A 15,657-nucleotide genomic window follows, 5' to 3' on the forward strand; every position below is an offset into this window, starting at 1 on the left:
AATTTAACTACAACTTAGTGTTAGTAAAAATAATGTGACATATTTCAGTTAAAAACTGTCAACATTAAAGCCTATAGTTACAGCTAACTTTAAGTTAAGTTTTTATAGTTAATGGGCCTAAGTCTGTTAGTGTTTTGTATGTATGTATGTCTTTAATTGATTAAAGTTTTGTTTGTTAATTTGATATCAATATTTAATTATTGTTATTGTTATTAACATTAACATTCAATCATAATTTAATAGTTTTTTTTTATTTATTTCTTAATTCGTTTAATGCCATTTTTTGTATGATCAATCTTCATCATTTATTCATTTCTTTTTTAATGAATTTTCATTATTTTGTGTATTTGATACTAGACTAGATACAATGAGTTTGCTTTGTATTGTTTTAAACGGATTTTTTAATCGCTTTAATTTTTAATTAAGGTGAATAGTACATACATATATATATTTTAGGTCTTTTGTTGATTTTGTTTGGTTTTTGGGATTTCATATAAATTTTATGGTTATCTTTTGGTTTTATTTGTTGCCTACTTTCAATATTTCGATATTTACTCTTTGGTTTTTATTAATATGTTTGCAATTTTGCTTTTAATTTGTGTTAAAAGCTGGTATTCTAAAGTTCTAGTTGCTTAGATGAGAGTTTTAATATGTTGTTTGTGTGTAAATACGATCAAATTTGAAAGGAGAGAAAAATAATAAGAAAGAGTAGGTTAAGGTAAGCTTAAATTTAGATACTAAGTTCATCTCCGAGTTTAGTTTAAAGAAAGTTTAAACCAGTAAATAGTTTAACCATTTTTAACCCTATAAAATTTGTTACTTAAAAATATTAAATAGAAGTCGAAGTAGTCCATAATATTTCTCTTAAAGATCTTTTTAATATTATTTTTATTTCGAATATCCCGATTTGCAAAGCAACCTTTCATTTGTAAGTTATTTGCAGTTTCGGAAAGTTAATTTAAACAGACACAAAGTGGGAGAACTGCAATAAAAATTTAACTAAATCTAGAACTTCTAAAAGAACTAAATTTACCATGGCCAAGAGGTTTAGTTCGATCCGCAATTAGCAATTTATCAGACTAAGGTATGTAAAAAACAAGTAAGAGAGCTATATTCGGCTGTACCGAATCTTATATACCCTTCACCAAATTTTACTTCAAAATAGAAATTTCAAATATTCTTAGTTAAAAAAAAAATTTTTTTTCCAAAGTTGTTTTTTTTTTTCATTTTTTGGAGAAATTTTTTTTCGAATTTTTTAAATTTGAAAAAAAAATTTTTTTGTTTTTTAAATTTTTTTTTTTTGGCGAAAAAAAAATTCGGTTTAAAAAATATTTTTTACGATTTTGACCCATTGTAGGTCCAACTTCTATGGTCTTATATACGTCATTGCATAGGTCTTTGAAATATCTATCATTAGATATCCGCATTGTCTATATTAATGACTTAGTAATCCAGATATAGTTCAAAAATCGAGGCTGTCCTGGTTTTTTCATCATATCTCAGCCATTTGTGGACTGATTTTGCTGATTTTTAAATAGGAAACTTCTCGAAAGCATGTCTAACAGAATTATTGAAGATTTCTATCCCGAAGATATCTGGGTTCTTGAGAAAATTGATTTCAACAGACAGACGGGCATGGCTTAATCGACTCCGCCATCTATAAGGATCCAGAATATATATACTTTATAGGGTCGGAAAATTATATTGTGGAAATTACAAACGGAATGACAAACTTATATATACCCTTCTCACGAAGGTGAAGGGTATAAAAAGGAAATTTTATTTTTCATATGAGAATATCTCGTAAACTGTGTAGCATGCTAAATGCGATTAAATAAACTATATTAAACTGTAGTTTAAGCTTTACAACCGCAACTGATCCCTACGGTTTTAATTTGATCATTAATTAAAGCCAGATTAAACTTGGTTTAACCAAGGTTTAGGTTAAGTAAAATTATGCCAAAAACTTTAACAAATAATTTCTCTTTCATTTTAAGCACCTGGAACTTTACAACATTTTAACATTTTAAACTTTAGTTAATCATATAACTACTTTAAAATTTATAATTTTGTCTCTCTAAATTTTTAGTAGCTTTAACCAAATCTTTATATAATTTTTTTTTTTTATTTCTAAAATCTCTATCCTAATTTCTGTTTTATTTTGTTTTAGTTTATTTAAACCTGGTTTAACTATAAGTTCTCTAGAATATATTCATGTTGTTTTGTTTTGTTTAAGTGTATGTATAATTTTGTTAAAGTTAATATATCTTTCATAGTTTTTTTTAAATTAAAAAACTAAAAAGTTTTAGCTAAAATTTGTTTAAACAAATTCACAGTTTCAAACATGTGTAAAGCATATTTTAGTTAAATTTCATTTAGTTTTCCTTTACAAATTTCAAATCTTCTTAATCTAAATAAATTTTTGTTTAAAAGTTTAATTCGTTTTTGTTAAGTTTCTAAATAATTTAAGTAAATTTAATTAATAATTATAATAATATAACACAAATAAAGCTTCAAATTATAATAGAATTATATCCAGCGAGGACGGTGAAATGTTTGTAAGTAAGAAATTAGTTTTATTTAATTATATTTCTTTTTTAAAAAAAAAAAAACAACAATCTATTATAATAATTAACTACAAATATAAATATATTTAAAATTAATTTATCACAATACATACAACATAAATTTCACTTTTAAAATATTTAATTTAATAATAAATAAATAATATTTACTTAAACAATACACAATTCAATTTATCCTAAAAGTATGTTAGTATTATAAAATATTGCATATTTGTGTTTTTTGCCTACCCCTTAAAGTAGGCTAATTATTTAGTTATAAATTGAATTGTGTTTTGTTTATTACATTCATACATATTCATACATATATATTTTAGTAATAATATCTATTTATTGCTATTTTGTTTTTAAAACACATACAAATTTTAACAAATTATAGATTTGTTATATCTTTATGATGTTCTCTATGTTATTAGTTTTACAGATTTTATTACTAGTATTAAGCTGATAAGGTTTTCTTTGGTAAGTGTAATGAAATTATAATTAAACCCAGTCTATGTGAATTTTTAAATCGATCGCTAAAATGATGAAATTATATGGATGTTTTCAGCATACCGAAATATTGATCATGGAAACTATAAAGTAAATGTAAGCACTGAAAACGTTTTGCTTTCTTTTCAAAAATTCTTCCATGAATTTTCTAATTAATAAAAATGTTAAATATTTTTGAAAAGAAGATATTATTTCCTATCTTAACTTTATCACTCTTTAAATTAATGGCTTTAAAATAAGCAACTCTTAGACCCATTTTCTCATACAAAAATTATATTAATTGCTTGTATAGAGAAATAATTTTGGTAATAACATAATCGGTAATACAGTGAAACAAATGAATATAAATATTTGCGATTTTTCAAAAATAGCGGATTTCGGTGAAATTTCAAATGAATATTCCAGGAAACACTGAACACTGTTTCAAATGTTTGGAAATCGAACTAAATAATAAATTCAAAATTAATCGTGTCTATTTGGTTGCAAGTTTAATTTCCATTTATTGTCTTCCAATCTTCCAAGGCTTAACTAATCACTATATAGATTTGATGTATCATGGTTACCTAAGTACAAAAATGGTAAAATTTTTTTAATTCTATGGATAGATATTTTTTAAATTTTTTTTTTCTAAAATTGAGAATTTTGTTATATGTTTCTCCACATAATTTATGATAACTCAAAAAGGGTTAGACCAATATTATTGAAGTAAACTTAATTTCCAATTTCCATAGACTTTAATCTGTTTATATATTGCGTTTTAATCGGCTCAGTAGTTTCGGAGTTACAATAACAAATTCAAGCAAAAATAATTTTTTTACGTGAAAATAGCAAATTTTTGTGTTAAAAAACTTATGAAAAATCGAAAACGGCAAAAACGGTTCAGGTTTATTACTTTTTTGTAAAGCCACATATAATAGCAACTAAATGAGATATCGATCATAAAGATCGATTAATTATTTTCGAATTTATTCACAATAAAGTGAATTCGCTCATTTTCACAAAATTTTACTTTTTTGTTTGATATACATAAAATTGAGTAGTTAATGTTCTTCTTTCGATTGATTGAATTTTGAAAACATTTTCGACATGCTATGTTTAAATTTTCACATATATATTGCGTTTCAATCGGTTCAGAAGTTTCGGAGTTATAATAACAAATTGAAGCAAAAAATATTTTTTTTATGTAAAAATATCCAATTTTTTTGTTTTATAAAAATCATGAAAAATCGAAATCGTTAGAAATTGTTCAGATTTATTGCATTATCGAAAAGCCACATGTAATAGGAACATAGTGAGATATCCATGGATTATTTTCGAATTTATTCACAATTAAGTGAATTCGCTTATTTTCAGAAAATTGTATGTGCGTACAAGTGTGAACTTTGAGTGTACATTTTACTTGTGTTTTGTTTTTGTTAAAATTTTTTTTACAGTAAAAAAACACATGCAAAATTTACACTCAAAGAACACACTTCATGTTTCAATTTATAAAATAAGTCGATATATAAATGTTCAAGGCCTCATCATTTAATTTGTGTTTAAATAATCAAAAACATTTCCTATTCATTCTTCAACTCAAATGTTTTACAACTAGCTTCTGGGTCCAAGAAATTATTCACGTAACTACTTCTGTATTATTTTCATAACCTCTAAAAATATTAACGAAAATATAAAGGTTTATTTATAAGGTATATTAGCGAATTTCAGGGCTTTATCCACTTATGGTTAATATTTGTAACAAAACGCAAAAAGTAGTTATAAGAAACATATCGAAATTCAGAATTTCTTGCTTCTATTTTCATGGTATGAATCAAGTTTTTCATTAAACAATAGCGGTATTCGCAATGTAGAGTACTTTCTCTAGCAAAGTAGCAAAAGAGCAGTTTAGCAAAAACCAAAAACAAAATACATTAGAACTACTTTTTTACTTCTTTCTTTACACTTTTGCTTTCTAAACTATTTGAGGTCATTTTGTTTTTGATTTTTCATCACATTTTATTTTTGTTTTGGAAATAAATTCAATATTATTTCTAAATAAATTTTATAGAATAAAATATAATACAAAATAATGTGGACAAATCCGAAGAAAGAAATCGAAAAGTGCTTTACAAATGCAATCTATGGTTCGAGAATAAAATTTATCGACAGCAAATTTTAAAGGTACATTCACAATGTGTAAAATTTTGTGTCACTAATTGCCCTTTTACACTTTTACCAGGCCAAGAGCTCTTCATCATGAATACCGCTAATATTTAATTTTAATTAGAAATTTTTAAATTATTTTTATATTCATTTTTAGCCAAGGCGTATTAACAAAATCAGCTGTTTCTTAATTCGCCGTTGTTTAATAAAGGTCTTCTGTCAAACTTTGTTTATATTTACATTTGTTATTATAAATAACAATAAGTATTTCAATTCGTCTTGATTTTGACATATGTATCTTCTACATTTAAATAAAATGCGTGTTATTTTTGCATTGTTGCCTTGTTAATAAGCCTTGATTATAGCGAATTGAATTTATAAATGTCAATCAATCTACCTATATTAAATTTAAGTAGCCGGTAGTATTTATCATATTAAACATAGACTGGTTTATATAACTAAAATATAAGAATATTATAACTTAAAAACATTATGTATTGCTAAAATATTTACTGAGATTTCTTTTAGTTTATCTAGACACTAGAGGGATAAAAAGTCCTGATTAATGACTTAGTTTATGATATAAGTACATAGATACTATATTCTTAATTAGATATTTAGTGAAAGCATTTTGTTCTAGGCCCCACAATTATTTATTTTTTTTATTTTTAACAGAGTTTAATTAATTTGTATTGTATTTTTTTAAATAATATTTGTTAAATACCCTACACCATAATCAATTTAATATAAAATATGATAACAATTAAATAAAAAAAATTTATAAAAAACGTTTCTTAATATAGTGAAACGAATATCTAAAAAATAGCATAATTAAACTTATGCAGATTTTATTAGGATTTTTTAATAAATAAAACCCAGGAACATTTTTAGAACTTAATCCAAAAAATTGTTTAATAACATCCAGGGAACTACTTCCTCAACTCATTCTGAAGTACAATATTGTGATTCTTAAGAAATTTTCTAGAGTTGAATAGGAACTAGAACTAGTTACACATTGGTTCTAGACTAAGTAGCTCTATAGAATACAAACTTGTTCAGAAAGAACTTCGTGGAAACATTAAAAAATATTGAATTTTGTTTTCGAAAATATTAAAATTTATTTGTAGAATAATATTGCTAAAAAGCAACATATTACACATACCAATAAGCATTTTTACAGGAATTCAAGCTGAAAGCAAGTGTAATTCAAGCCTTGAATTATAGTCAAGCAATTGAATTACAGTTGTATTACACTTTATTTCAATAGTATTCTCCAGTAAAAACAAAACATTTGAAAAATATTTAATTATTCAAATATTTTTAAAGTTTAAAACATAATTACATTTGAATTCAAGTCAAATTCCAATAAAATGTTCAAGTGCTTGAATTTTTGGGGCTTTGGTGCTTATTGGGTTATTTATAGTGCAATGAAAGAAACTAATATTTCCTTATCTGGTTTCGAGAACTAGTTCCAAGTATTACAATTTCGAATAATAAACAATGATGGACGAACTAGTTCTAGAACAGTTCTTAAGAAGGTGTTTTAGTTATATACCGCTGCCGCAGAACTAGTAAACAATGATGGACGAGTTAGTTCTGGAACCGTTCGCTTCCATATAACTAGTTCCGAGAGTCAATATTTTAAGCAAAAATTAGAGAACCGTTTCTAGAATCGTAACAAGGAAGGCGTACTGGCTTCGCAACGATTGCAAAGAATTTGTTCCGATGGTGGCGATTTCAAACAGTACTGCATGCGTTCTAGAACTAATTGTGAAACTAATACGCCAAATTAGAAAGCATGCGTCCTAGAACTAGTTGTGGAACTAATACAGTTTTTCCTGGGAATGAAAGAATTATTTAACTAACACTTAAAATGTTTGTCAATTTCATAAGATTTTTATGGTGTAAAGTATTTAACATAAAATTGGCCATATACTTTTAATATCTTTGTTCAAAGATTTTTCTGTTTTTTTTAAATATGTATTTAATTTTAGAAATAATTTAACTTAGTTCTTAAATAATTAAAAATCAATTAGGGGTTTATACAAAAAAAAAACAAAAACACACAATTTAATGCCTTATAAAAAGTGCAATCAGTCTAACGTGTACCAGTAATTTTTTTCCATTTGATTAGAAACCACAAAACATTTATACGAAAACTATCAAGAACTTAACAAATCATTTTAAACTCCAAATCCTAAAACTATACATTTATAAGTTTAGCAACAAACTCCCAAAAGTATGCATTACATTCTTTAGATAATAAAATGATTTGTTAATTCATTTATAACTATTATTACTATTAGTTATATTGTATATATAAAATATAAACATTATAATTTGTTTGTTTCAAAAAACAAAAAATAAAAGGAGGGGTTTTAAAGTCTTTCCATTAGAGCTCAAACAGTTAAAATTTCTTTAATAAAATTTAAAGAAAATACTGTTTGCTTTAAATTTCTTTAATATTTAAATAAAAAAATTAAGAGAACAGGGATAGAGAGAGAGATATTCTGTTAGAGAGTAATTGTTTTAAATTGTTGTATGTTGTTAGTAGTTAATAAGATATTTTGTATTTCTTTAATTATATTTCCTATTATAAATCTACTATAATTATATTTAATATGTATAAAGGTTTATTTTTGTGTTCATTTTGTTTTACCCTTGATTTCATTTTAGTTACTTACGCTTGCAATTTAACATTTATTTAATTTATTAATTTAATAGATTTATTTAAAAACATTTTCTTTAAAACTTTTAGCAACAACTCTTATTAATTCTCTCTATTAACTTTGGCACCATTAACACATTCTTCTTTCTCATTTGCTATTATAAAATATTTGAATAAACAACCATTAACCATTTCTGTGGAAAACGAGTAGGTATAATTTTAGGCCAGTGTGGCCTGTTTACGCCAACAACAGAACACCATACCGGGCGTTTTTCTTGCGTCCTGATCTTCTAATTATAGATTCGTTTGTGGACCACCCCCACCGCCGGCACCGCTGCCACTAGCACCCATTGCAGTATTAGCTGTCAATTGGGCACTAGGATGTACACCGGTCATGACACCTAGTGTCATGCTGCTTAATAGTTCATGCTCGTTTTTGGCCTGCCTCAACCAGTTGCGCAAGTCTCTGGTACGCTCCACCAAACTGGTGGTGTAACTAACAGCTCGAGGATTTTGAGAGACAATAGTGTTGGCTGCTATCATGGAGTTTTGCATGCGTCCCGTAGCCAGTTGTCGATAGGTTTCCAAACGATCTGCTAAAGTTGGAATAGAATGAGCTGTATGTAGTGTGGAAGGTATATTGCTAGCCGCATTAAATTGTTGTTGCAGATTAATATGGTTGTTACCTGATGGGGGATTGTTAGCAGCTACTGGGCCAGAACTTAACATATGCGACCAATTCAATTCGGATGGAGAAATCATGGGAGCGCTTAAAGCTATTTCAAAAGAAAAGTATTAAATGTATAGTTTCATTATGTCAATTAAATCAAGAGATGGAAGGAAACAGAAATGTAAGCTTTCATAGTAAATTAGAAAATGCTGTGGTTCTGTGGTTGTAATTATACTTTGCGAATCCACTATTATCAAGTCTCCTGACCAGTCATGTCCTGAAATCTTAAATAATCTTGAATACTCATTGGTATTTGGTATTTATTCAATATTTATTCAAAACTACTCTCCTCTTCAGTCATGTCCCATAATCTTAACGTGAGGTTAAAGTGGTCTTAACACCAAAGGTCCTACATCCTAAACGATGGAGACTATTACAGGGCAGTTACATTAGGGAAGTATATCTTTCGATGAATCAAATAGATTGCTTTCAGTTGGCTTATCAACTCGATGACTGTATTTCTCCCTTACTTATTTTGGAAATGGTGGATATAAGAGTCCATTCAGACTGCCAGGTATAGAAATTTGTTAGACTTGGCATGTCTTGGGATCTTTAAGTTCGACTATAGTATTCGTCCGATTCTGGTATTGAACATAAATTATGTAGTCCTTATACACATGAGGGACGACTGGCCAGATTAAGCTTGGTGGCATGGTTCTAAATTGCTCAATGGTTCTGCAGTTTATAGGCCAACTTTCACAGGGGTAATCTTAAGGAACATCCTCATCTGTGCTGTTGAACGTTTGAGGACAACGATGAGCTTGAGGATTTTTGTGATGTCGAATAGCCTGGCTACACTTAAGGTCTTATATTTTTATTAAATAAATTCGGCAGTGGACATGGACATGGCGTTACATCTCTGAACAAACGAATCAGAAAGCGCCCGATAGTTTATCTGGGCTAAGGTAGACCAAACTAGTCAAGACTCTTTCCATAGCAAAATCTCAAAAGTCTCTATCGCTAGGTAAGTGTGACACTTACGGGACTATTTACCGAATATTTGGACTTAGATACCACCAATTTCTTCTGGACAATGTACCAACAAAACAATGCAGATTTTTTGAGGAGACCTCTGTTCTTCAAGGGATTTGTGACTGTCTAATGTTTGGGTACAGGAAAGTGACTCGAAAGGGCCCGGTTGATGCTTTTGGTCTATCAATAAATAGACTAATTGTTGCACAAAAGATCCTATCCTAAAGCACTAATTGGAGTTGACAAAAAATTTTGTTAAATTCCCTGAAAATATTCCCAAACCAATGAAAAGTGTCCTTTCACACTTTCTGATACAAATTTACAAGTTAATTTTTAAGCACATTTCAGTTTCCTTCCCCCTCTTCTTATCAACACTTACCTCCATGCTGTCCAGTTTTGCCCAACAAATCTAAAATCTCTCGTATTTCCGCATTCAAAATTTCCAAATTCTTAATGCAATCATTCGATTCCAATTGATAAAGATCTTTGCGTTTATTTAAATTCTGTGTATCACCACTGGCAAAATCAGTGCTGCTAAAACCTGAGCTCGAGTGCGATGATAAATCGCTTAAAGTAGCATCTTCTTTCGGTTCCACACCCAAAAGATCCATAGTCGGCTTTTCTTTTTCGTAAATACGCAATAAGCTCTGCTCCAAGTGGCGCAAACGTATGACTTTTTCGCCCAATAAAGCTCTTGTACGATGCAAGTTCACCTCCATTTCAGTAAGCTCTTTTTCCTCCTGTATCAATTGATCCAAACTATGGCGACTGACCATAGCCTTGTGTCTTTGTTTGATCTCTCGTTGTCTAGCTCGGAAGTTGGTTCTTTGAGTGCGCAAAGATTCTTTGGCTCGCCTTACGGAATCACGTTCGAGATGTATGCGGTGCTTGAAAAACTCCAACTCAGAGCTGGCCGCACCGGCAGCTGCATAATCGGCATTGGAAATGTCCGAGAAAGGATAACGTAAATGATAGGTAGCATCCAGAGTATTTTCGGGGAACTGATCTTCTAGATCTTCTAGTTTTTGCAATTGATGGCGTAGATTCTCGACAGGCGTGCAAGGACGTTCAGTTTTGAAGTTTTCGGAATTGTTTAGACGAGAAGTGGAGGCTGATTTTTGGCGAGAAAACTGTTTCTTACGTTGCACACCACCACCACCACCACGAGAATTATTATTGTTCTCTTGATTACTTTGAAACGCTTCGGAATCGGAATTACCATTATCACTTAATATAGGCTGCGGAGCTGGTAAGTAACGCCCTTTGGAATAGTTATTTGAAATAGTAGTATCCGATTGACTCATCGAAGTAGTATCGTCCTGAGCTTGCAAGTGTTTAATATATTTTGAGGCTATACCAGGTTTACGTGTAGCAGGAGCAGCACCCTTTTCTGTGCTACGATCACTGTGATGCTGCTGCTGCTGATGTAGCTGATCTTTGCTGGGAGGATGCAAGTGTGTTTTGGGTGGCAAAGGAGGTTTGATATTCTTGCCGGCTGTGTTGGTAGAAACACCAACACTATTTTGACAGGAAGTAGAGTAAGATAAAGAACGATTGTCACTGTTGCCTATGGAAGGCTTATTCGATATGGATCGTTCTGTTTCTGAACCCGTGGTACAAGTGTGTAAACTTTGTTGCTGTAAGGCTTGGGCTTCGCGGCGACGATTTCGTCTTTCTAGTGATAGTTTAACATCGGTCTTAAGTCTTATGTACTTCTCCTTGAGGCATCTATATTTGTCTTCCAACAGACGTTTTTCACAGCGCACTTTCTCATAGAGTCTATCTTCTCCATTGTCCCGCATACGTTGCCGCTCCAGTTCCAGTTCGTCATTGAGTTTAGCTTTCATTTCGTTTAATTTCAAGGCATGTTCCTTTTTCAATATCTCCTCTTCGCTCTTTAAGTCTCTCTCGAGATCCTCCAAAATCTCGGCATGATTCTTTTGCAAAGTACACATTTGAGCCTTGTGTTCATCTACAACGGCTTTGCGTTTGTTATCCAGTTCTTCTTCTAATTGATGGCGAATCTCCTCAAACTGCAGCTCTATAGCTTCCTCCATTTGATGGCGGTGAGAGGTTAAACGCAGATCATATTCATGGCGTATATTTTTCAGTTTCTGTTCATGTTCCTTCTTAATCAAATCAATTTCGTTTTGCAATTGTTCTTCTAAACGCTCACGTTCTTCTTTTAACCATAATTGTTTTTCATTCTCCATCTTTTCCTGTATGATGTCTGGTGTTTTTTCTGCAGGCTCATCTTTAGGTTTTTCTGAAATTTTATCATTGTCTTTCTTGAGGAAACTCACTAATTTGGAAGCTACTTTTAGGGATCTGGCACACGATTTCTCACTATTTACTGACTGCAATTTCATTTCTAATTGTTCCACTTCACGACTATGTTTACGTCCCAGCTCGTCTAGATCGAAAGGATTGTTGGATGGTCCCGCTGAATGTAAAGAGTCTTGTTCGGATTTGTTAATGATGAAACTTCTTACTGAACTACCTTTGGAATCGGAATCAGTGTCCTCGTACAGAGGTTTAACCGTGGGCGTTTCTTTCAGTTTGTCCAAATATTGTACGGCCGATGCATTGGAGGTTTGAGTATGTTCTACACTTTGGGATCTTGTCAAATCAGTCACCTTGGCTTTCTCTCGATCGGGCAAATCCATGGAAAAGCTTTGAGCTTTAAGCATTTGTATGGTTTGAGTCTTGGATACTGGTATTATCTTAACTTCTTTTAGATGTTTTTCGTCGTTGATGAGGAAAGGATTGAGACTACGTTGATAGGCGGCGCCATCTAGAGGTAGACTGCCAATTCCCACACAATCATTTAACTCCTCACCATCTTCGTCGTCATCATCCCAGGGATCATCGTCTTCGGCGTCATCATCAGAATTGGCGGAAACTTCAGGACTTTGAGTCAATTTCCTGGAACTACTAGGATCCTCCTCGGGTGAATGACGCAATTTCGAACAGTCCTCTAAATTAAAATGTACCCGCTTTTTATCCTCTACCGTGTCTTCATGATGATTATCCTTGTCCAGGCGTCTACGCATGTCAGTCAAACTGGAATCACGTAAAATACCCTTAACCCCCGGAGGAGTACCAGCTATGCCCTCTACTATAACACTGGAACTGTTGCACATGATATTGTGAGGATTGGTAATGATGGCAGAGGCCTGATTTAGGCCAACCTCCAGCTGACGGCGTGATTTCAGAAACATGGCTCCCGTGCCCGACAGCGTAAAACCTTTCTTTTCCAAGTGGTTTTGGGCTTCTGTTTCTGGTCTATTGGCAAGAGGAAACTTTTGCAAGAGATTATCATTGGCCAAACGCATATTGAAACCTAATTGTGGATTAGTTTTGGTCACTTCAAATCGGGTGTTTTTCACTGGCATAAACGTGGAACCAAAGTTTTTCGTTCTCGATTCCAAGAAACGATTAACGCCACCACTAAAGCCACTGGGTGTGGTAGAGGACGATGAAGAATTGTTTGTAGTTAAACTACCGCCTCCGCCACCACCACCACAGCCACTACCATTGCCACCCATACTGTTACTCTGTTTGGGAATGGCTCCCTGGCTCATTTGGGTTGTACTGGGCGAAGACATTTCCAAAGTGTTGGTTGTATTATCACATTCATCGGTGCCCTGTAAACTACGTATACCGGAATCTAATTGTGAGGCATCATCAGAATTATCCACCACATTCGTAGTAGGGGCTATTGAGGTTGTAGTATTTATGATGGCGCTGATGATGACATTCGTGGCGTTTGTATTTTGTGTTTGTAGAGCATTGTGATGATGCTTTTGTCTTGCTTGTTCTACTAAATTACGATAAACATCGTCGAGTGGATGTTCCCATTGTGAGGTTTTTGTTTTAAGATTATAATAATAATGACCAGATTTCTCCTCTGAATAACTAGAAATATAATGGATACATAGTTTAGTTTTTTCTGTTTTTGTTTTTTTATTATTTCTATATGAGTTGCATGTGTCCTTGCATAAAACTCACCATATTTTCCAATCGTCAGGCAGTGCCTGCATCAAACCTTCTTTGGCCAAATACAGCAAATGTGTTTCTTTAACTGGATCAATGCCAACCAATAAAGCATAATCGTTGATTTCTAAAATGAGACAAACAAACAAACACACATAAATAAATAAATATTAAATGTTAAAAGATTGTCTATCACTGAACAGATAAATATTTATAGTATCTAGAGAAAATAAGTGAAAATTGGTTGGTTTTATGGTTTTTTAGTAAATATTATTAAATTTTGTTTCTTCATTATGATAATTGCATTAAATTGTATTGAACAACTTTTTTCATACAGTTTCCTTTTTTATTTTGCAGCTAAAGGTCACCAGTAATGCTTTGAAATTGTTATTATGCTGGTAATTTTATAAATTTTAAATTGAGTTTCACATATAAACTAAAGTATTGTATTATATAATCATTAATAAAATAAAATAAAAAAAAAAAATAAACTAAAGTAGAGTAAAAAGTTTACGAATTTTTAATTTTGCAAATTGACATCATATTTTAGTCCCTATTACCTTTTCCTTTGCTCAAATTAAATTTTAAACGTTCATTGGCTTGTGCTAGGGGAGACAAGAAATAAATTTGTGGAAACTAAACGATTTTTTGTAATATTGGTCGAAAAGAAAAAATATAAAATTGCTGTGTATCTATCTATGTATGTATATAAATAAATAGAAACAATATACATACATATGAGGACAATCAATTTATTTCAGAATTTTATCTCAAATATAGCTGATATTTAAACAAATATTCGAACCACCGTACCCCAGCATATTTAAGACAAGTAAGAGAGCTATATTCGGCTGTGCCGAATCTTATATACCCGTCAACAAATTATACATCAAAATTAGAGTGGTCAAACCGGTTTTCGAATTATTCCAAATACCGGTTATTTTCCAATTTTCCGGTTTTTTTAAACCGATTTTTACAAAAGGACGGTTTTTGAGTTATTCGACAAAACGGTTTTTTTGTCTCGCATTATTCGACAAAATCGAATATTTTTTTAGTTTTTTTTAAGATTCTGCGATTACTTTTAATAATTAGCGATTACTTTAAACAACACTTTTCTTCTAAATGTGTGTTATGATTTAATGTTGAATGCCATTAACAAGTTATACATCAAGAACTAGGCGCAGTCGAGCGTCATTGTCATTACGCGTGTTTAATTTAGCTTCGTATAACGGAACAGTTGATCCGAAGAACCCTGCGTAAGTTACAAAGCGGACTAGTTAGCCCGAAGACTACTAAGGGAACAGTCAACCCGAAGACTACTGAGGCAACACTCTATCCGAAGACCCCTGCGTGATTAGCTAGTCCGAAGACTACTAAGGGAACAGTCGGTCCGAAGACCCCTGTAGGATTAGTTAGTCCGAAGACTACTAAGGGAACAGTCGGTCCGGAGACCCCTGCGGGATTAGTTAGTCCGAAGACTACTAAGGGAACAGTCGGTCCGAAGACACCTGCGGGATTAGTTAGTCCGAAGACTACTAAGGGAACAGCCGGTCCGAAGACCCCTGATTAATTAGTTAGTCCGAAGACTACTAAGGGAACAGTCGGTCCGAAGACACCTGCGGGATTAGTTAGTCCGAAGACTACTAAGGGAACAGTCGGTCCGAAAACACCTGCGGGATTAGTTAGTCCGAAGACTACTAAGGGAACAGTCGATCCAAAGACCCCTGCGGGATTAGTTAGTCCGAAGACTACTAAGGGAACAGTCGGTCCGAAGACACCTGCGGGATTAGTTAGTCCGAAGACTACTAAGGGAACAGTCGATCCAAAGACCCCTGCGGGATTAGTTAGTCCGAAGACTACTAAGGGAACAGTCGGTCCGAAAACACCTGCGGGATTAGTTAGTCCGAAGACTACTAAGGGAACAGTCGATCCAAAGACCCCTGCGGGATTAGTTAGTCCGAAGACTACTAAGGGAACAGTCGGTCCGAAGACACCTGCGGGATTAGTTAGTCCGAAGACTACTAAGGGAACAGTCGATCCAAAGACCCCTGCGGGATTAGTTAGTCCGAAGACTA

The 15,657-nt window shown here is 32.0% G+C and overlaps 1 protein-coding gene across 3 annotated transcripts in view; it reads right to left on the reverse strand.

Moving 5' to 3' along the window:
- Positions 1 to 7,915: 7,915 nt before the first annotated feature.
- Positions 7,916 to 15,657, reverse strand: part of Cep164 (centrosomal protein 164) — a 35,549-nt gene continuing 27,807 nt past the window's right edge. The window contains exons 2-5 of one of the 3 annotated variants that reach the window (XM_065509730.1): positions 13,598 to 13,709; positions 9,966 to 13,504; positions 8,571 to 8,660; positions 7,916 to 8,480 (exon numbers count right to left, since the gene is read on the reverse strand). In XM_065509730.1, the coding sequence (XP_065365802.1) occupies positions 8,179 to 8,480; positions 8,571 to 8,660; positions 9,966 to 13,504; positions 13,598 to 13,709 (4,043 nt within the window). In that variant the 3' untranslated portion in view covers positions 7,916 to 8,178. Of the gene's footprint in view, positions 8,661 to 9,965; positions 13,505 to 13,597; positions 13,710 to 15,657 lie in introns of all 3 variants that reach the window. The other 2 variants (XM_065509728.1, XM_065509727.1) reach the window with 2 other exon arrangements.

The sequence above is a fragment of the Calliphora vicina genome, chromosome 4 (genome assembly GCF_958450345.1).
Source record: "Calliphora vicina chromosome 4, idCalVici1.1, whole genome shotgun sequence".
NCBI classification, from domain to species: Eukaryota; Metazoa; Arthropoda; class Insecta; order Diptera; family Calliphoridae; genus Calliphora; species Calliphora vicina.